This window comes from Hippopotamus amphibius, chromosome 8 (assembly GCF_030028045.1).
Source record: "Hippopotamus amphibius kiboko isolate mHipAmp2 chromosome 8, mHipAmp2.hap2, whole genome shotgun sequence".
In the NCBI taxonomy this organism is placed as follows: Eukaryota; Metazoa; Chordata; class Mammalia; order Artiodactyla; family Hippopotamidae; genus Hippopotamus; species Hippopotamus amphibius.
The window spans coordinates 1319549-1341871 of NC_080193.1; the positions used below are offsets into that span (position 1 = coordinate 1319549).

Below are 22323 nucleotides of genomic sequence, written 5' to 3' on the forward strand. Positions count from 1 at the left end.
CGGAGCTCCCACGGCGGGCCAGCCCCTGGAAGAAGAGAAAGGGCAGACAGGGTCCTCGTTGCATGAGGCTTCTCATCTAGTTTCTCCCCCAGTCCCTCCCGGTGTGAAGCCTGGGGTCTCAGCACGCTGGGTGGGAGGCTGGCTCTGCTCCAAGATATCCATCTCCAGTGCCCCTTTCCTCTGTCTTCTCGTGGGAAACCGACTGCTTGAAGAATGGAGAAAACCTCCTTCACCAGGCCTGAATGACCTGAAGCTGCACCTCCGCTCTGCCTGCGCTGCCGCCGAGGTCCAAGCCACCATCACCTCTTTGCCTGGATGGCCACAACCGGCTCGCACGCAGCCCTGCACCCCTTCCTACCCGCTGCCCACCTCCTCCTCCATTCTCCAACCAGAGTCCTCTCCTTGCACCCACGCATCTGACCATGGGCTTGCCCTTGCGTCCTCGGGGCTGCGCCTTCCCGCCTTTCGGGTCCCAGCAGCGGCTGTGCAGTCAGCAGCCCCGCCTGGAAGAGACTCGGGCTCCTCTCCTCGCAGGCTGCTGGACCTCGGGCACAGCCCTGGCCTCCACGACGCTTCTGTTTCCCGCGGAATTGGGCTGTTCGTGGTGTAAGTGTGTGATTACTGTTTCCTCAGTGAGGCTCGCCGGTGCCCACCGCCCCCCCGCCTCCCCACGAAGGAGGTTCGCGCAGGCACTGCCCCATCACCTCGGCGCTCAGCAGCGCCTAAAATACTCCCGGGCGCTCACGCACCTCCGGCGGCCGGGCTCACTGCGCACCTACTGTGTGCCGGGCCCTGTCTGCAAGCGGCCGCCGCCCCGGGCGCCGCGCGCGCCCCGCGAGGGCAGGGCCCCCGCGCCCCCCCGGCCGCCGGGCCGCCAGCCCCGCGCACAGTAGGCGCCTCGCCGCCCGCGCCGCCCCTCCCCCTCCAGGAAGTGCGGGGGCTCCGGCGCCGGCCGCGCGATGCATTCTGGGCCGGCAGCAGCACCAGAGCCAAGATGGCGGCCAGCAGGAGGCTGATGAAGGTAAAGGCCGTTCTCCGGCGCCGGCGGCGGCGGGCGGGCGGCCGGGGGGCGGCGGTGGCCGGGGCCCGCGACCGCCCGGGCCCCTCGGGGCGCCGCCGCCGCCCCCCGCCCCGCGTGGCGCCGCCGCCCCGGGCCGCGCGCTGAGGGAGCTCACGGGGCCGCTAGGCCGCAGCCCGGGCGGGAGCGCCAGGCCGCGCCGCCCCCCCGGCCCCTCGCCGCCCGCCCGCCCGGCCCGGCCCGGCCCGCGGGCTCCCTCCGCGCGGCGGCGGCTCCGGGGCCGGGGCTGCGGCGGGGGCGGCGGGAGGCCCCCCGGGAGCGCCGAGCCCGCGCCCGGAGCCGCCCCGCCCTGGGCCGCGGAGCGCCGGGCCGGGAGCCGGCGGGCGGGCGGGACGGCCTGGCGCCCGGGCTGCGCGGCCGCCGCCGCTGCAGGGTCGCCCGGCGGCGGGGGGCGGGGGGCCGCGGCGCGCGCCTCCTGCTCCTCCGCGCGCTGGGCGCTGCCGGAGCGAAGCGCCGTTTTGGGGGGCGGCGGGGGTGGGGGGGAGTCAGAATCGGCCAGAGTTCATCAGCGCAAGTCGTGCTCGCCGTGCTCGCCGGCTCCCGGGTGAGGAAGCGCAGAGGCCGCCCGGGGCCTAGTCCTTTCCCCGGCGTTGCCGGCGGCCCCCGGAGCCGACCTCGCCCGGGTTTGCGGGGCGGCCGCGCTGCCGGGGGTGCTGCCGGGGGTGCTGCCGGGCTGCACCGGGCCGGAAGCCGAAAGGGCCCAGAAGCTGGCTTCCTGAGGGGAGGTGAAGGGCCGGGGTTCCTCCTGGGCAGAGCAGTGCTCCGGAGGGCCAGACGTTGAACTTGGAGTCTCAGCCTCTGGGCCCTCCCTCTCTGGGAACGTTTCCTTTCTTTTGTTCACGAAGGGCTAGAGACGACATTGAACTTCATAAAGACTGGATTGGAAGTGGGCACAAAAGAACAGTCAGCAGAGTTCAGACTTCTCTGTCAGTGACGCCACCGTCCACAGCGTCGTCCGGACGGGAGGACTGTTACTCGTTTCTTCCCCTGCTCTACTCTCCAAAGGCAGTCATCCTCGATGCTTTTCGGATTTTGGTTTCTTGAGTTCACGCAGCCTTCTCTAATGGTACTGAGGGTTCTTGAATCCATACCCTCACCTCTCAGGTGCCTTTCTGAGTCCTCTCCTCCTCTGACTCCCCTTCTTGGCCACTGCGGTTCTTTTTCTAAACAAACATTTAGTGCTTTAGCTTTCCTGTCCTAACCTCTGGGATGTTATTGTGCCGGAAGTGAATCCTGACTTCCTGGCACGCAGGACCCTTAGGCTGCTGGAAAGTAACCCGTTCAGCCACACCTCCTGCTCCTGGTGCCCACCGCGCACGCAGGTCGTCACCCTAGCTGCCTGCTTCCTTTGCTTTGGCTTTGTGTGTTTCTGTCCTGCACGGTCATGACGGTCCTGATCGTGCGTGAGCCTCCCTGTGAAGGAGACCCTGTTGTTCCCATTTTGTAGGTGAGAAGGTGGAATGCAGGGAGAATCACTGGCCGGCCCCAGTTTTCTAGCTAGGGAGAGAGTGAGCTGTGATCTGACTAGTCTGTCTGACCCCAAAGTCCCCTGCCCTTAGGTGTCCTTTGCACACGCTGTTTGCTCTCCCTGAGAAAGGCTGTCTTCCCCTCCTCGCCTTTCATCCCTTCCAGGGAAGTAAGTCCTGGGTTCCACTCCAAGGCCAGCTACTCTGAGGCCTCGCCTCCATCCCCCAAACAGAATGAGTTGTTTCCTGCTTTGTGTGACAATGGCACTTGTCACAATTAGATTTGTGTTAGACTTGTCTTTGCTACCGGGGTCTGAGTTCCTCAAGGGCAGATATCTTGACCTAATTCATCCTGGTATCCCTTAGTCTAGGCCAGTTGACCCAGTTTGGGGCTTCCAGGCTCCCAGGGGTCTGAGAGGGGAGTTACTGTGGTTTTTCAGTTATGTGTTTCAAAAAAATTAGAGCTTAGGAAAAAACATGTAACATTAATTGAGTACTTGTTAAGTGCTAGATCATTTACATACGTTTTTTCTTATCTTTTCAATAACTCTTAAAGTTAGTGTGTTGTCATCTATTTTACCAGTGAGAAGGTCATGAGGCTTAGCCGTCTGTCCTGGGGAGAGATGAGATGCTGTATCTCCGTGGCTCCAAATCCCAAGTTCCGAGCCCCTTGTCACCCGGCCTCCTTTCTTATCCCAAGCATGCACAGAAGAGGATGTTGGTTCCTGACTCTTGGATGGAGATTCTTTCAGTTCAGTAGGGGATGCTCGTTACAAGATGGAAATCGTTGGCTCTGAGAGTCGTTGTTTAGGCCTGGTTAGTTTAAAAAAAAACTTACTGAATCAGGTTAATCAATACATGGGGTGGGTAATAAAAAGGATTTTCAGTGGTGAAAGTAAACATGTTGAATTAGCAAATGGATTAAGTCTTAAAGAATTTCAGATTTCCTCAAAAACCATTTTCTGAGACATTGGAGTCAAAGATTTCTTTGTAACGATGGACTGTCTGCAGATAGTGTAAAAACATTATTAAAAGTAGAGTGATTTGCATAAATCAGGCTGAGAAGTTATTTTAGGCAAAATGAGTATGATAAAGTCTTTAAAAAGCAATTGCCAAAAGGATTAGGCTTTTTCAGAACACTTTTTAGGAATTACAATGTTAATAAAGCATTAAATACATTTCAATTTGTAAGCAGCTAATTCAGCATTGATGGCAACCACCAGATTGTAACCATTGCCTCTGTCAGGGGGGAAATAGCTACAAAAGTGAAACTTGTGGGTGTGGCTGAGGGAAATTGATTGCAGTCCCTTCATTTCTTTTTAGCCTCTCAGCTGCACACATCTCCCGGAAGGGCCCTCCAGCTAGGTATCTTCCCAGAAGGGCTTGTATCAGAGGGGAAATTTGTGGATTTAAAAGAGGGGTGACATTTTATTAGTTATTTTGGTGTAGCTGTTGAGATAAGGAATCGAGATTTGTAGCAACGTTTTAATGCTATTTAAATAGTGTTCACTCAGAACTCCATATTGGTGTACTTTCAGCCCATAATCACATGTGAATGAGTAGGAGGAGCTGCTAAATAACAGTTCATTCCGTGGAATTCATTGTACTAAGCAGTGACCTGGTTTGCTCTTGAGTGCAGGGGTAGTGCTCGCGGAGGCTGGGTAACAGCACAGGGAGCATTGAGTGTGTCCAGTGGGTGTGCTGTGCGTGAAGGGAGTTTCACAGATGGTGTCACGCCAGTGTCCGTGTTCTGAATCTGCTGGGTTTCGGGGACTCGAGGAGAGCACTGTATTTTTTACCCTAAATTCATGCATCCCAGTGAGTTGGGACTATCTTAGTGTCCCTTAAAGATATTCTTTGTAAATGTTTCTCTATTAAGAGATAATTGGGACAGGTCCCGGGAAAGAGTATGCTCATTATTGCAATGTTGGAGCCTTTTCTTGAGGTGTACACTAGAACAGAAACACTTGTCTCCGGGTACTTAGACCTTTTCGCATCTTGTTACAACTCTAAATTAAGAGGCTGTTGATTTAGCTTTTTATTATACCAGGTCACTTGAAAGTATTCTTACTCTTGGAAAGTGTCACTAAATGTTCAGGAGATACTTCTTGTTGCTTTGATGCAACAGTAAATTGGGGGGCTTCCTAGGTGGTGCAGTGGTTAAGAATCCACCTTCCAATGCAGGGGACACGGGTTCGATCCCTGCTTCAGGAAGATCTCACGTGCTGCAGAACAGCTAAGCCTGTGTGCTACAGCTATTGAGGCTGCGCTTTAGAGCCCGTGAGCCACAGCTATTGAGCCCATGTGCTGCAACGACTGAAGCCCACACACCTAGAGCCCATGCTCCGCAACAAGAGAAGCCACGGCAATGAGGAGCCCGCGCACCACAACAAAGAGTAGCCCCCACTCACTGCAACTAAAGAAAGCCCGCGCACAGCAAAAAAGACCCAATACAGCCAATTAAATAAATAAATTAAAAAACAAAAAACAAACCAGTAAATTGGGAAGTAAAGCTTAGCGAACCACAAAGCCGCCCCTCCTGGCCAGAACTCTGCATCATGGGCCCCCCGCTGAGAGTTTCCTTTGAATGGCATGTGGACCTGCAGGCCTCCAAGTCTGAGCCCCGCCTGTGCCCCCACGTGTCTTGGCTCCCTTAGTTAACGGGCCACTTGTCTCTTGCGTCGCCAGGGAAGAACCCGGGGAGCCTGCCTCGCCCCTTCCTCCCACATCAGACCCCTTGCCAGAGTCTGCTGAACTGGGCCTCCGTCCCCCCTCCCCCGCCTGTCTTTGTGCCCCTGCGCCGCCATGCCCTTGTGTGGGCTGCCCCGTTGGTGGTGACCCCTGCCCGGGGCCGCTCGGTGGCTTCTCTGTGCTCCTCCCGTCAGCTCCTCGCTGCCTGCCATCCCCGCGCAGCAGCGCATCGGGGAGGAGTGCTCCCACCCAGGCGCAGGAGCCCGGTTCAGCAGCGCGGGACTTGTCTCCCTCAGTGTGCGCTGTCCAGGGTTGGGCTTCCGGGGCCACCCTGGCTCGTCGCTCTTCACCGGGACCACTCCTTGTCCTCGAAGACTCAGCTGGGGGGGTCCTCCTCTGGACTGGAGGAAGGAGAACGGCCCAGCCTAGGACAGAGATCCCGGGCTGCCCATGTGTGCTGGATGCCTGCCAGCTGAGGAGTGGGGAGCAGAGAGGGGATCCCCTCTGGCAGGAGGAGGAGGCTAAACTTGGTGTGGGCCTTCGTTTGGAGCTGGGCTCTGGTAGCTGCCAGGCAGCCGATGAGGGTGAGGCGCTTTCGTCCTCCAGAACGTATGTGGGAACCCCTGGCCATGTGCTTCTGAGCTTGCTTGGTCCCCTTCTTGGATTGTGGGGAGGCCACCCCTGTAGCGCTTTCCAGAAGCACTGGACAGGCTCCAGGATGAGCCTGCCCGCCCTCCCTCACTCGGCTCCACACGGGTGGGTTTCAGGACAGGTGGCAGAGACACCCTGTGCCTTTCACTTGAGGATCCGATGGAGCCCCAGGTGTGGCGTCCAGAGGTGGCCGCTCGCTGGTGAGGGCTTTGCCTGTGCTGTGTCCTGTCCAGCCTCGTCCTGTCTGTTCTCGAGGGCCTGGATGAGCCTAACCCTTGCCCACTTAAAAGGGGGAGGGAAAGTTCTTTCGTTCAGGGCAGAGCTATTGAGAGGAGAATCCTGCAGGCAGTTAAGAGCTCAGGTTCTGGAGCTGAGTGAACCCCGGCGAGTTGCTTAACCTCTCTGTGCATTAGTGATGTCATCTGTGTGAAGACTGAGTTACTACATATCGAGCACTCAGAGGAGTGCTTGGTGTGTGCTGAGTGGGTGTCAGCACGGGAGCCAGGAGAGCAGCTTGGCGGGAGGGAGGGTTTGGAGGAAATGGTGCTGCCCCTGGGGGTCATGGGTTGGGGCAGGGAGGACAGGACGCCCCCTCCCCGCACACCCTCTTGCCTCTTGAAGTCACCTGTTCCTTAGGGTTAGTGAGCGGTTTTCTGAGACAGCTGTGAGAATGTGTCTTTATTTAAAGGTGTTTACTTTTTCCAGCAAAATTACACCCCTCTTGAGTTCAAAATCGGACTCTGAGAATCTCACCCGTGTGTTTTCTCTTCCTGCGCTGAGTGCGTGGGCCTGTGAGGCCGCTGAGCCAGAGAGGCTGCGCCCTTGGTCTCCTCCTCCAGCTCCCCCGGGCCCTGGCTTCAGTGTCTAGCATCCAGAGCTGCGGGGCCCCGACGGGGGACAGGTGACAGGCGGGAGGCCGAGGCCCAGTCACCACCCACAGGCAGGGCCAGCCAGGTGCTCCCTGCTCTCAGGGTTTCTCTCCTGCTTTTCACAAGGCTGCCTTGGGCTTTTAAAGAAGGGACGGGACAGGGAGTAGAGCTTAGGTGGTGGTGGGGTCTGTGCTCTTTTGAACAGTCGCGGGCCTGTGTTGGCTGCAGTTTTCCGTACTCCGTTATCTTGCCAGGTGTCATTTCTGCTTACTAGCAAGCTTGGTAGGGGGTGAAACGTGCCAGACAGCCCCGGGTTTGGCAGGCACCTGTGCAGCCAAAGCACGGACTGGTATCAGGTCCAGTGCTTCTGCCACTACTGCTCCGTGTCTGAGCCAGCTGGGCAGTGGCTGTAGCTCCAAAGTTGGGTGGCCCCTGAGCCCTTCCCGAGGTGGTTTGTAAATGTCCCCCCTTCCCCATGCCAGGTGTTGGGAAGGTCAGCACAGGGAAGCCACCTCACAGACGGATCTGCTGCGTGGTTCACACAACTGCCCCCGCCCCGGGCCCCCCCCCCCCCCCCCCCGCCCAGTCCCGGGGCGCTGAGCTCCAGAGCGTGGATGCAGGTGAGAGTGCCAGGGCCACCCCCGTTCAGGTGGAGGTGCACGCACATCCTGGAGCGAGGCCACTGTGTGGAGCAGGGCCGGAGTGTGCGGGCAGCACTGAGTGTCTCCTGCAGCCATGTCCTGGTGGCGTGACCGTGCGTGGGTGGCCCGCTGCTCAGAGCATCGCGCCGTGCTCGCGTTCTTGGGGACCTGCTTCAGATCTTGATCTCCACCGTGGGCTCGACCGTGTCCTCGCCCTGAGCCTCGCTGTCCTGAGTTCTCCAAAGGGACAGTGCAGCTTCCGCACGGAGTCAGGACCCTTGCTGAGTGTGGCCCTCGGGGCAGTAACTGAGTGTGACGTAGCCGGCCTGCCACTGGCTCGCTGGGGGGACCTGAGTGGCATTGCCACCAGTTGCTTTGTGCAGGCTTGGAAAGCGCCTTGCAAATTGTTAATGTCCCACTAGTGGTGTGGCTGGTGTCTGACAAGGTGCTGTACTTCCCCTCCAGAGCAGGGCTCATCCACCGCCTTTCGTTTTGCCTGGACAGGAGGAGCCCGGCGATGTTCCTGGCACAGCAGAAGCACTCGCCCGGCGACTCGCCGTGAAGGGAGCGCTCAGGCTCAGGTGCTGTGTGTTCATGCTTGTGTCGCCCTGAGTCTGGAAATGCTGTTCCCGGGCTGCCAGCCCCCTAGGATCCCGAGCAGGGGATGGGAGCCCCCGCCGCCGCGGCCGCAGCCCTGTGGCTGGACGTCCACGGAACAGCAGCTCCTCCGGCTCGGGCTCTCGCCCTGGCCCTGCCCTGTCCGAGGTCTGTCTGTGACTGGGCCGCTCTCAGCCGCTCTCAGCCGCTCTCAGCCTCTCTCCAGCCTTCCCTCCTGCCGGATAAAGCGGACGGGCCCGCCTGGCCCTCCCCAAGGGTGTCGTGAGGCTCTGGCTCCCGCTCCTCGAGTGGCAGTGTCGGGCGTGCGCCTCCTGCACGGAGGCCTGCGTCCTCCCTGGCATCCCTCCTTTTCTGCTCTTTGTTGGGATTCGGAAGGCGATGATGCCCTGTGCAGGGGAGTGAGAAGCACCGTGGGCAGACCCCCATCTTATGTTTCTTTGTCTTTGTCTTTTTAGTTGGGTCAGGTCGTTTTTGAAAGCTGCGCGCTAACAACTGTGAACGTCTTCCTTTCTCATTTAAGGCCCGTGCGCTCTGGTCATGGGCTGTCAGCACCAGTGCTGCGTCGTGTCTACGCCCTGTCACGCAGAGCAGAGTGTGTGTGTGGCGGTGCCCCGACGGTGCTAGATTTTAAGAGGCGTGGTGAGACACAGATGTGGCAGGGAATGAAACGAACCCTAGTTGAGTACCTCCTAGGGGTGACAGCTTCAGCACCGTCCAGTGTTTCTTGTCGTTCTCAGCAGGGGCCTGTGGGGTAAGTTTCCTACCGTCTTCAGATGAGACGAGACTCAGAGCTTCAGGTGGTGTGAAGGGCGGGGCCGGGGTCGAGCCAGGGCCTGTCTGACGCGGAGTCGTCTGCTCTTCCTGGCCCACAGATGACTTGTTGAAGCAACCACTTTCCAAGTCAAAACATTGTTTCTGTGTATTATACATAAAATACATGGAAGAGAATGGCTGGGGATTGGCGCATGGGAAGGTTCAGAGTAGAGAACAGCAGGATACGCAGTGTAAGTGGCCGGCGGCGCGCGGCCTTTAAGGAAGAGTTCAGAACGCTTTCCAGGTTTGGGCTGGCGCAGACTTGCTGCCGTCAGAGGGCCTCCTCACCCTGCTTCTGTGTGCCCGGCCCGGCTGAGGTCCTTTGCCCTGCTCGGAGCCTGTCTCCAGCTGTGGGGGTGACGCTGAGCTAGTCAGGGCCTCCGTCCCTTCTCGGCTGAAGGGCTGGGGGTGGTTCTCAAGCAGGGGTGCCCCTCACTGTCGTCTGGGGCCCCTGCCCGGGCGCCCGGTGCTCTCTGGAGGTTCTCGGGCTGCGCGTCCAGGGGAGGCGGTTGTTCCCCCTCTGCCGGGACCGTAGCCTGGCTGAGCCCCGCGAGTGAGCAGCCCCTGCAGCCCAGCTCGGTGCCGCCGCGTCCCGGAGCACCTGGGTTCCCTCCTTCCACAGCTCTGCCTGCGTCTCCCTCCTGCCCCCACCCCGCAGGTCCTGGAGCAGCGCCGCGCGCCTCGCCCAGCTTCAACAGCTGGGGAGCCCACCTTCAGCTTTACTTTCAGTGGCTCTTTAGGGGCGCAACGTGCTTTTTTCCATGTAGCAAATAGGAAGTTATAGCACGATATTAAATAGGCTTTTTAAACCTGTACCAGTGTCCCCTGCCCTGAGGCTTGCTGTCTGCAGCGTTGATTTGGCCTCTGAAGCAGCCGTGACTGACTTGCTTTTTCCCCCGTCCGTGTGTCTGGGTTTCGTTTTTCTTTTTCTGCTGTTGAGGTACGGTTGGTTTGCAGTGTTGTGTTAGTTTGTGTCAGGCGTACAGTGATGCACATATATACACGTATGTACGCGCACACACACACACGCAGATTCTCTTTCCGACTCTCTTCCCTTGTAGGTTTTTATCAGATATTGCATATAGTTCCCTGGGCTGTGCGGTGGGTCCTTGCTGGTTCTCTGTCTCACACACAGCATGTCTGGGTTTCTTAAAGAGGACCCTGGCTTCATGCTGATGAGGAACCACTGGCTCCTGAGGGGTTCCCAGGCCGTGTCACTTCCCCAGGGGATTGCCAGCCGTCGGGATCAGGGGCCCACGAAGACCTCCCAAGAAGCAAAGAAACAGACTTCGTTACACCCCTTCCTGGAGCCTGGATGTGTACGCTGCACTGCGAGAGGAGTGCTGGCCGTGTGTCACCGAGTCCTGCTCCCCGCCGCCTCGCAGGGGCCAGCGAGGCTCTGTCGGCGGCAGTCGCTCGTGCTGCACGCCACGCTTTGGCCTGGAGCATGGGCGACGGGCTGGGCGGCACACTGGGGGACAGGCCGGGGTCCCCCTCCGGGCTTTGAGGAGCGCAGCTCCTCTCTCCCTCCCAACTCTGCCTGCCTGGGCAGCGCGCTCCCCACCGGGCAGGGATGCTCGAGTGGCGGGTTCTGCTCCTCCTCTCCTCTTGGCCGGCCTGTCAGCATCCCGCTGTCCGCCCGGAGCAGCTGCCCCGACGGCCCCTTGCGGCGCTGACGCAGACCTCCGTGGGTGTGTCTTGTCAGCCCCCGTGGTTCTCCGCTGTGGTCTTGCCGCCTCCGTTCTGCAGCTGGGCCCCCGTCTCTCCCAGCACCTGTCAGACGTGGCCTGCTTGCCATCCTTCATCCTCAGTCGCGGCTGCGGTCGCGCGGGAGGGAGTGTCGGGCCTGTAGGTGAACCTGTCTCTTCTCTGAGTGCCTCGAGTCGGCCTCCAGCTTGCTCTGGGTGTGGAGGTGAGACTGGCACTTCGGGCTGAACAGTTCTTGTCTGAGGGACTGTCTTGTGCAGCTCAGGGCTTTCAGTGTCCCAGCCCCCAACAGTGTCCATGGTTCTCAGCAGCTGGGGCGTTGGCAGGCTGGGCGGGGCGGCGTCACAGGCCTGGCATCTAGGCGGCAGGGCTGGTGCAGGGTCCCGGGATGCTGGTGCCGCCCTGTTGAGAAACTCCCAGGGGCTGCCCGGCATTCCCTGGAGGTGCTGGGGCTGGCCGGCCCGCCGGCTGGTTTGTCGTGGTTTCTCTCGCTTCTGCCTCGTACCCACCTGTCGGCTAGAATCACGTGGAGGCACCTGTCTCGTCGTCTTTGCTGCGCGTAACTTGACCGCCAGGTGACCTGAGTTTATCTGGTAGCCATCCTCTGGGTTTCCTGAGCCTCCCAGCTCTGCTGTCACAGCATCGCCCATCTTCTCCTGCTGGGGGGTGGGGGGTGGGGAGTGCTGTCCTTCTTACACCCTGGGGCTCCCGTCTTTGTTCCTGTGTCTCGATACCGGCGCGTGATAGGTGCCCGCCCTGCACTCCTGCCCACGTGCCTAATTGTTCTCCCTGTTTCTTGAACAAGGTTCAGTTTTTCACTGCCATGTTACAGTGGCACATTTTTTAAATTTCCTGTGAAACTTACCTTGTTGTGTTTCTTACCTGTACCTTATGTTGTTAGTGTGTGGATTTCTGAAGTTGTAAAGTATATTTACAGGTTACTTTAAAGTTTATTTTGTCCTATGCATATTGAATCTATTCTGTCATTTCGTCTTTTTTTACTCACTTCTTTTTTTTTTTTTTTTTTTTGGCCGTGGTGTGCGGACATGGGATGCAGGATATTCCCAACCAGGGATCAGACCCGCTCTCCCTGCAGTGGAAGTGCAGAGTCTTAACCACTGGGCCACCAGGGAAGTCCCTGTTTCTTCTTTTTTGACTAATTTTACAATTCTGTCTGGAATTTTTTTCCATTTGTATTTGGTTTAAGCATTTTTTTAGCTTGGTAGAACAGCCCTCACGGGACGTGCTCTTCTGTTTCCAGCCGAGAACCTTACTCTGTGGTCTCCGAGGCCACAGCACGTAGAGAGCCCTGCTCATCACCGAGCCCCTTGCCTCCGCAGTCCCCTGAGAGCCACTCCATCACTGACCCACTCACTCAGCAGCTGTTTGCGTGTGGCTGGGCTTCCTGACCCCGGCCGTGCGCCTGCTCTTTTGGAGATTAGGTTCTGTTTGGGGGGTGGACCCGTGTGGGTGTGAGATGTGTTTCTCCCCCTTTTGGAGTCTGCCAGGCTTCGTGACCCCAGGCGAGCTTTCCCGTGGGTCCTGGGCATTGGCAGGAGGACCAGCTGGCAGCTGGCAGGTTGAGTGGTCTCTCAGGTTCCACGCGTCCCCTCCGGTGGGCTCAGGAAGAGGGATCAGGCCACCCCTTCCCCCACTGCTGGGGCCATGGCCACTAGCATCTTCCTCGTGGAAGCTGTGCATTGCTTAGAAATGGAACTCATCTTTTCACTGTGCCGCTTGTTAAAGAACCCCCGTTCCTCTCCACCCCACACCTGCTGGAGCAGAGTTTTTGGGCCTGGGGCCCAGGCTGACGGTTGTGGTGGGCAGCTAGGGCGGCCAGCAGCAGTGTGTCCCACCTGCCTCCCCTGCGTGGTCACTTGACACTGTCCTCATCCTGACCCAGGCCGGGCACACCGCGTGGCCTCCAGCTGAGAACCTGTAACACCTGCTCGGCGCCCCCTCTCTCAGGACTCTCCTCCTTCCTTACCTCGTGTCCCCCAGGGTGCCCAGGGCGCTGGCCGCGTGGCGGTAACGTGGGGTGCAGCGGCCGGGGGAGGGTGGCGCTGGTTCAGAGTCTCTGTGCCGTTGTGCCCCGCAGCACCAAACATGGGGCGGGGGGCTTCCCAGTTCTAGAGGGCTGAGTGGGCCGGACCAGCGAGGAGGAAGCCAGGGCCATGGGACACTGTCCTGCGGGCCCCATGGAGGAGGCAGGACTGGGTGGGGTGGTGCTGTGGCGTTGCAGAGACAGGCACCCGGGAGACGCGGAGGAGCTGTTGTGTCATGGACGAGAGCCGGATCGGGGCATGGCAGGGGCGCCGCGCTCCAGGCTCCAAGGATGGAGGCGCACTGGGGACGTGGGCGGGCGGGCAGGTGTGCAGTGGGCGGCTTGGGCTGTCTTGCATGTTGGACAGTCAGCCGAGTTGTCGGGGAAGTGGTGGGGAACGTCAGGCCAGTGCAGAGTTGACAAACAAGTGACAGGCAGCTGTAGGCTAGAGACAGACAGGGCCCTGACGTCGCCCGCGGGCTGTCCTTTCCGGATGCAGGGGCGCGTGTCTGGGAACAGCCTCTGTGTATCTGCACGGCGTTCTCTTCCTCGTCTGCAGCTCTGGGGCTCACTGCCCCTCTTCTGCAGCAGAGGAAACCAAGGCTAGTAGAGGTTTCCTTCCCGCCCCCCGAGCCCAGCCTGGGTCGTCGTGCCCCGGCTGCGGGCCCCACGGAGGGAGAGCCCTCCTGCAGCCGCAGTCCTGGCTCTGGGTGGAAACCCTGGGCTTGTGTGCTCCCCCAGCTCCGTTCGCCTTGCAGAGCTGTGAGGAGTCAGGTCTGCAGCACCTGGCCGGTACCCCTGCCGCGTGGGGACAGCCCACGGGGGAGGGGGTGTCCGCCGGGGCGGTGGGTTCACCGAGGCGGGGGCTCGTCTTGGTCTGGGATTCCGGTCGAGGGGCCCCCGTGGCTCCAGGCCTTCAGGCAGGCCGGGGCGGTCCCACCACACGGCACGGCGGCCTGGGTGCCGGCACTAGGCTTGCTCTGAGGGAGTCAGGAGGGATGTGGCGCGTGGTGCTTTCCCCTGTTTGACTCGCATTTATGCTTTGTCAATCAACAGGAGCTTGAAGAAATCCGCAAATGTGGGATGAAAAACTTCCGTAACATCCAGGTTGATGAAGCTAATTTATTGACTTGGCAAGGGCTTATTGTTCCTGTGAGTATTGAACACCTCCGCCTCCTCCCAGGGGACCCCTCCCGGCCCACGTGCGCAGCCGCGGCTCGCCCTGCTCCCAGGCAGCGCGGACGCGTGGCGGCCAGCAGGAGCCCGGGCAGCTGCCCCAGGGGCTCCCACCTGGGCTCTGGCCTCCTGCCGTCCTGGGGGTCCCGAGCCTTCCAGGCCTGCGGGTTCGGCCCGGGAAGGATGTGCGTCTGTGCTCCTGCTCTTGCCCGGCCGCCTCGGTCCAGGCCGGCCGCCTTCTTCCACCTCTCCTGCCAGGTGGCGGTGTTTCCATCCACGTCTTCTCTTTGCTTCCTGCCTGGGCTTGCATCTGTGCCTCTAATCCTCTGCACACCTGTGTCCCGGGCTTTATTCCTGGAACCCTCCGGTCTGTGCCTCCTGTTGGTCTCAAGTCCCTTTACCAGGTGGCCCCCCGGCGTCTCTCTGGGCCTCCTGTCCCCGGCTCTGCCCCCATACCCCGCTCCCTGTCACCCAGACTCCTTGGGGCACTCGAGCGCCTCTTCAGCCGACTTCCTGCGGCCTCCCTGCCCTCTGGGTTCAGGGTCTGCTCTTTCTGCAGCCCTTCACCTCCCCCTCCAGAGGCGTGGCCCGCGCTGACGCCGGCGGTGACCCCGGTTTCCCAGCCCTCCTGGGGCCGCTCCCCGGCAGCACCCGGCCGGCGTGCTCAGCCCCGGCCCCAGGGCCCTTGCTCCCGTCCTGCCGCCTCCTCTCAGCTCTTAGCCACGGCGCTCGTCCAGCCTCTCGCCCAGCCTCTCGCCTTTCTCTCGCTCCATTTTGTCTCTTGGGGACCCTGCTGCTTCCAGCGTCAGGTCACTGGGTTCTTGCTGGACGTGGAGTGGTGCGTCTCGGCCTCTGTTCCTGCCCGCTCACCAGAGGCAGCCTCACCTGGACGTCATGTGCCTTCCGTGTCCCCGGCGCGTGACCGGGATCCTCTGCACCAGTGCCCCCTTTCCTTCCTGTTCTTCCCACCCCCACCTCCTTCTTCCATCCCCCTTGCCCTGTGCCTGCCTCCCCCCCCCCCCCCACCCGCCGGTGCGTAAACTGTCTCCTTACGAGCAGGTGGGTGGCTTTGCCAGAGCCGAGCAGGGAGCACGCTAACCAGAGGTGCTTCCTTCTTGATGCTGGTTGTAGGTCGTGCTTTTTAAAAAGTTCCTGGAACTTGAACAGCAAATACTGGGTTTGTAGTGTTATAAACTTGGCCGTGTCCAGTCTGGTTCTGCCCCAGCCCTTGCCCACTCTGGGGACCTGTTAGGTGCAGAGTGGAAGGATGGCCAAAACCCTCTGACCCCAGGCTCTTTCCTAATTGAGGTTTTGTTTTCCACTGATAACATAGGTGAACTGTTAACACGTGGGTCTTTTGAAAACTGATAAGAAAGAATGGGGCAGTTTTCAGCGGTCAGGCTGGGCTGCCTACCGCGGGAGCTGGCGGCCGGCTCCCAGGGCTGGTGGAGCGGGCAGCGTTTCATTGAGCCCTGGGTGGAGATGGCTGGTAGACCTCAGGGGACGGGGCCGAGGCTCCAGGCAGCGTCCGGGCCAGAGCCCCGCCTTGCCCCTGGGGAAGCTGTGCCCAGAGGCGGCCGTGCCGGGACTGCCCGCACCCCGCTCACGCTGCCTGCTCCTCGCGCTTCCTCCTGCCGCCACAGCCCGGGCCCCTGCGTTGGCGTGAGGAGAGCTTCAAGGACTGCTCCGTCCAGGGTCCCCACTAGTACCCCACACCTGGGCCTCGGCTCTCCCTGCTCTGTAGGGGCTGGGTCAGCACGGGGTCTTCTCCCCACCTCGCTTGGGGTCCGTCCAGCTGGGGTGAAAGCGGGGCCAGGGGGAGGAAGACGTGGCCCCCGGGAAGTGGGCCCTTACGGCCGGGCGCTTGCGGGTCCTCGGGAAGCCACCTGGCAGGTCCTCCCTGGCTGCAGTTCCAAGAGAGGGCGGGCCCAGACCCCGGGGGGAGGGGCCACCTCCTCGCTGCCATTGCAGCTCGGGTTGGCTCGGGTTGATTCCTTTAAATACTTGTGTTTATATAAAGTGTTTTCATTTAAAATGCAGATGTAAAGTCTAAGGAAGAAAACACCCCATAATCCTATGATGAAGAAGTTCAGTTCAGTGAGTTTTTGGCACCTGCCCTTCAGGAACGGCACCTGGTGGTGAACCTTGTGGAGGCTTCTCACCCAGGGGGCGGCGTGTCCACCCCTAACCTGGTGCTCACGCCCCCTTTAATGGGCGCGTCGCTCGTGTCATAATGATGTCGTAGCTTCATTTTTTGGTCATTGCCTGGAAACTCTTCGTGAGCATAGTTTTAGTAACTGTCCAGGAGCCCTGTTGTGTAAGTTACAGGCGTGCACTGCAGTCATCCTTGCTTGTTTTAGATCCTGATCCTAAGCTACAGTGTCCTGTGTCCTGTGTTCCGTTAGGGTCAGCTGTATGACATGTGATGTCTGTGGACCCCCAGGCTGTGGGGTCCCGCTGCCTGAGGGGAGAGCCCCAGCCCTGTCCGACTGGCAGATGGTGATCTGGGCCAGCTACACAGTTAGTCCCAGCGTCCTCCCTGTAAAGGATCGCTCTCCTAGCTGCTGTAAAAGCTCAGCAAGCACGTGTGGTACGTGCTCAGTCTCCCTCGGGACTCTGGAACGCCGTTTGCCCATATGTAAAGCGGGTCCGTGAAACAACACGCGGAAAGAGATTCTTGTCAGTGTGGCAGGTGGAGACGTTCGCAGCTTGGTTTGTGTCTTTGTCCCGTTTGGACTGCTATATAACAAAATGCTAGACAGCTTAGCTTACAAGCAGCGGAAACTTAGTTCTCACAGTCATGGAGGCTGCAGGTCTGAGATCAGGTGCCTGTCGGGTGGGGCCCCTTCTCCCTAGCCACAGGCTGTTCCTCACATGTCAGAAGGGGCCCCAGTGCCATTCGCGAGGGCTCTGCCCTGGTGGTCTGATCCCCTCCCAGAGGCCCCACCTCCCCACACCATCACCTGGAGGGGTAGGTTTTTGACGTAGGAATCTGGGGGGATACAAACATTCAGACCACGTGATTTGCATGTAGAATTGTGCTATTGCAGATGAAGATTTCTTTCACTTACTTAATTGACTGTATCTTCACAGTCTGGTATGTAATAGGGTTTTAGTATGTTTCTCTTTGTTGAATTGTAGGAATTCTGTGTATTAATCCTGTGTGTCTGGGACAAATACTTTTCAGCTTAGTGTTTTCTTTTAAATTTTGTTTATTCAGAATTCCTAATTTTAAAGTTTCTCTTCTAAAAAATTTAAAAATTTCGCTTCATCAATTTTTTTATTGTGATAAAATATATATAACAAAATTTGCCATTTCAGTCCTTTTTAAGAGTTAAGTGTACAATTCAGTGACATTGAGTCAAAACTGCAAAAAAAAAAATTAGTCAAAATGTTTTCAAGCCATCATCACTCTATTTCCAAAACGTATCACTTAACACAGAAAGTCTGTAGCCATGAAGTAATAACTCTCCACTCTCCTGCCCCCCAACCCTTGGTACCCCCTAATCTACTCCTGAAGTCAGTGAACTTGCTTATTGTAGATATTTCATGTAAATGATTCATATAAAATTTGTCCTTTTTATCCGGCTTATTCCACTTAGCGTAATGTTTTCAAGGTTCACATACATTGTCCCATGTGTCATAACATCATTCTCATGGATGAACAATCTCCTGCTGTGTGTGCACGCCCCGCCCCGCCCTGCCCCGCCCCGCTTTTCTTTCTTTTTTTGGGCAGCGCCTTGTGGTCTGTATGATCTTAGTTTCCTGACCAGGGATCGAACCCGGGCCCCCTGCCTTGGGCGTGCACAGTCTTACCTACTGGACCGCCATCTGCTGACAGGCACTAGGGTCATTTACACCTTTGGCGGTTGTGGGTGACCCTGTGTGAGCGTTGCTGTGCAGGTATCAGCCTGAGTCCCCGTCTTCAGTTCTTCGGGGTATATTTGTAGAATTGGAATTGCCGGGTCGTATGATAACTCTGTGTTTATCTCTTTGAGGAACTGTCAGGCTGAGCTCCATGGTGGCTGTACCATCTTACATTCCCACCAACAGTGCACAAAGATTCTAGTGTTTCTACATCCTCACCAGCAATTATTTTCCTTTTTTTTTTTTTTGAAGTTATAACCATTCTAGTAGATGGTATCTCATGGTGGGTTTTTTTGTTTTTTAAATTAAATTAATTTTTTAAATTTATATTTTGCTGCCTTGGGTCTTCGTTGCTGTGAGCGGGTTTTCTCTAGTTGTGGGGAGCTAGGGCTACTCTTTGTTAAGGTGCGTGGGCTTCTCATTGTGGTGGCTTCTCTTTTTTTTTTTTTTTTAAATTTTATTTTTTAATTATTTTTTGGGGGTACACCAGGTTCAATCATCTGTTTTTATACACATATCCCCGTATTCCCTCCCTTCCTTGACTCCCCCCCCCCCCCCCCGCCCCAGTCCTCTAAGGCATCTTCCATCCTCGAGTTGAACTCCCTTTGTTATACAACAACTTCCCACTGACTATTTTACAGTTGGTAGTATATATATGCCTGTGCTACTCTCTCGCTTCGTCTCAGTTTCCCCTTCACCCCCCGCCCCCTCCCATACCCCGAGTTCTCCAGTCCATTCTCTGTAATGGTGGCTTTTCTTTTTGCGGAGCATGGGCCCTAGAGCCTGTGGGCTTCAGTAGTTGTGGCTTGAGGGCTCTAGAGCACAGGCTCAGTAGTTGTGGTGCACGGGCTTAGTAGCTCCACAGCATGTGGGATCTTCCCGGACCAGGGCTCGAACCCGTGTCCCCTGCATTGGCAGGCAGATTCTTAACCACTGCGCCACCAGGGAAGTCCTCTCACAGTGGTTTTGATTTGCATTTTCCTCATGATTAAGGTTGTTGAGCGTCATTTCATATTCTTATTGGCCATTTGTATGTCTTTGGAGAAATGTCCAAAGTTCTTTTGCCCTTTTTTTCTTCAAGACTTTTTTTTTTTTTTTTAAGAGCAGTTTTAGGTTTGCAACACAATTAAGAGGAGGGTACAGATACTTCAGGTATATACCTCCCCCCCAGTCTCCCCCATTATCAACATCCCCCTCCAGAGTGGGGGCGTTTGTCGTAACTGATGAACCTGCGTTTGCACACCATGATCACCTGCAGGGCACAGTTTACATCAGGAGTCACTCTTGGTGGTGTACGTTCTGTGAGTCTGAACAATGTATAATGACGTGTACCCACCATTAGGGTGCCCTGCAGAGCTGTTTCACTGCCTTAGATCCTCTGCTCAGCCTTTTCAGTCCTCCCCCCACCCCCACCCCGCCCGCAACTCCTGGCAACTACTGATTTTTTAAAAAAATTTGTTTTAACTGTCTTCATAGTTTGGACATTCAAGACTGTCGTATAGTTGGAATTATACAGCAGCTTTTCAGATTGGCTTCTTTCATTTAGTAATGTGCAATTAAGATTTCTCCATGTTTTGATAGCTCATTTCTTTTTAGCAACAAATAATATTCTACTGTCTCTGCACAGTTTACATATCATTCACCTCCTGAGGGACATTTTGATTGCTTCCAGACTTTGGCAATTCCGAATAAAGCTGCTCTGCACAGTTTGAGTTGGCATGTTTGTCTCTTTGTCTTTGAGTTGTAGGAGTTCTTTATATGTTCTACATACTAAACCCTTATCAGATATATAATTTGCAAATATTTTCTCCCATTCATTTGGTCGTCTTTTTACTCTCTTGATTGTGTCCTTTGATGCAAAAAGTTTTTAATATTCATGAAGTCCATTTTATCTACTTTTTATTTTTTTGCCTGTGCTTTTAGTGTCATATTTAAGAAACCATTGCCAAATCCAAGGTCATGCAGGTTTTGCCCTATGTTTTCTTCTGAGAATTTTTATAGTCTTAACACTTAAACTTAGGTCTTTGATCCATTTTGAGTTTTTTTAAAATGGTGTAGGGAAAAGGTCCAGCTTCATTCTTTTGCATGTGGGTGTCCAGTTTTCTCAGGACCATTTGTCAAAAAGACTGCTTTTTCCCATTGAATGATTTTGGCATCATCAAAAATTAATAGGGCTAGATAACTAAATAAGGACCTACTGTATAGCTCTACTCAGTACTCTGTAATGACCTATATGGGGAATGAATCTAAAAGAAAAGTTGATATATGTATGTGTATAACTGATTCACTTTGCTGTACAGCAGAAACTAACACAACGTTGTAAATCAACTGTACTCCAATAAAAGATTTTAAAAAAATAATACAACATATATGTGAGGATTTAATTCTGGACTCTCAATTCTGTTCTGTTGGTCTGAATGTCTATACTTATGCCAGTATCACACTGTTTTGATTACTGTAGCTTCATTGTAAGTTTTTAAAATCAAGAATTGTGAATTCTCCGACTTTGATCTTTTTCAAGATTGTTTTGACTGTTCAGGGCCCCTGTGTAATTGAGCAGGAACCTATGGGGCCGTCCCAGGACAGACCCCTCCCCCATATCCTCTGCTTTAGCTCCTTTCTGAAGTACCTAGGTAATTGTATTTGATGCACATTTCGTGAGTTGTTTTACAAATGCTAAAATCGCCATCAAATGGAAGCTGTTAACTACTTGGTGACCGTGAGCAGGTAGCCCCCAGACCTGCTGGCGCCTGAGAATTGATCACGTTAACCCTTGACACCACCTTGTTACCTCACCATCAACCACTCAGAGAATTGTGCACGAGCTGATCACATACCCTGGGACTTCCCTCCCTCTCCTGGCCTGAATCCCATTAAGGAGCTCGGGTGTTTTGAGCTCGAGCTGCCCTGGACTCCTTACTGCACTTCCCTCCACCACGACCTGGTGTCAGTAGATTGGCTTTACTGAGCGTGGGCAAACAGGCCCAAGTTTGGTTCAGTAACACTTTGAGATCTCATATGAATTTTAGGATAGGTTTTTCCATTTGAAAAAAAAAATTGAGGTTTTGATAGAGATTATATTGAATCTTTAGATCACTTTTGATAGTATTAATCATCTTTATGGTAGTAAGTCTTGCAGCCCATGAACCCAGGACATCTTTTCATTTATTTAGGTTTTCTATAACGTCTTCCAGCAATGATTTGTAATTTTCAGTGTACAGGTTTTATGCCTGTATATTTTTAAGCGCAGGATGAAAAACAAAACAAAACAAAATCATAGGCTGGGTCACTTAAAACAGCAGAATTCAATTTTCTCACAGTTCTGGAGGCCAGAAGTCCCAGATCAAGGTCTGGCAGGGTTGGTTTCTGGTGAGGACTCTTCCGTGGCTTCTTGTGTTCTCCTGGCCTTTTCTCAGTGCACAAGGGTGCTCTCTTCTTTTATTTTTGGGGGGCCATGTCACACAGCCTGCAGGATCTTAGTTCCCGGACCAGGGATTGAACCTGTGCCCTTGGCACTGAAACTGTGGATCGTAACCACTGGACCACCAGCCAAGTCCCGGGAGCTCCCGTCTTTAAGGATACGAATCCTGTCAGATCAGGACTGCACCCTATGACATCACTTAACCTTGATTACTTCTGGACTCTAGCCACACTGGGGGTTAGCGCTTCAATATAAGAATTTGGAGGGGACACAGACATTCAGTGTACAATGGCCACCTTGGTTAAATTCATTCCTAGATGTTTCATTCTTCTCAGTGTTACTGTAAATGGAATTGTTTCCTTAATTTCCTTTTTGGATTTGTTCTTCACTGTTAGTGTACAGAAATGCAACTGACATTGGCATGTTGATTTTGTGTCCAGGAAATTTGCTGAATTCATTTTTTTCTAACGGTTTGTGTATGTTTTCTACGTGTAAGATGAGGTCATCTCTGCACAGAGGTAGTTCTATTTCTCCCTTTCCAGTTTGGACGCCTGTTATTTCTGTTTCTTGCCTGATTGCCTTGGCTAGAACTGCCAAACACTGTACTGAAAAATAGTGGCAAAAGTGGGCATCCTTGGGAATTCCCTGGCATTCCAGTGGTTAGGACTCAGCAGTTTCACTGCCAGGGCCTGGGTTTGATCCCTGATTGGGGGGCTAAGATCCTGCAAGCTATGCAGCATGGTGAAAAAATAAAAAAAGTTGGCATCCTTGTCCTGTTACTAATTTTAGGAGAAAAGCTTTCAGACTTTCATCATTAAGTATGATGTTAGCTGTAGGTTTTTCATATGTGGCTTTTTTTCATGTTGAAATTTCTTTCTATTCCTAGTTTATTGAATGTTTTCATCATGAAAGTGTGTTAGATTTTGTCAAATGTTTTTCTGCATCAAGATGATCTTTTTTCCTCTTGGATTCCATTAACATGGTGTATTGATTGATTTTTGTGTGTTGAACTATCCTTGCATACCTGGGATAAATCCTACTTGGTCATGGGACGTCCCTGGTGGTCCAGTGGTTAAGAATCTGCCTTCCAATGCAGGGGGTGTGGGTTTGATCCCTGGTTGGGGAACTAAGATCCCACATGCGGCAGGGCAGCTAAGCCTGCAGGCTCTGGAGCCCTCGCGCCACAACGAGGGAAGCCTTCCTTTCAGCACCTTGACTGTGTCCTCCCACTGCCTTCTGGCCTCCATGGTTTCTGGTGAGAAATCAATTGTTTGCTGCTTT

The 22323-nt window shown here is 55.4% G+C and overlaps 1 protein-coding gene across 2 annotated transcripts in view; it reads left to right on the plus strand.

The window, feature by feature from the left end:
- Positions 1 to 928: 928 nt before the first annotated feature.
- Positions 929 to 22323, plus strand: part of UBE2L3 (ubiquitin conjugating enzyme E2 L3) — a 33919-nt gene continuing 12524 nt past the window's right edge. Inside the window, exons 1-2 of one of the 2 annotated variants that reach the window (XM_057745880.1) lie at positions 929 to 1021; positions 13635 to 13730. In XM_057745880.1, the coding sequence (XP_057601863.1) occupies positions 995 to 1021; positions 13635 to 13730 (123 nt within the window). In that variant the 5' untranslated portion in view covers positions 929 to 994. The remainder of the gene's footprint in view (positions 1022 to 13634; positions 13731 to 22323) is intronic. The other variant, XM_057745881.1, reaches the window with a different exon arrangement.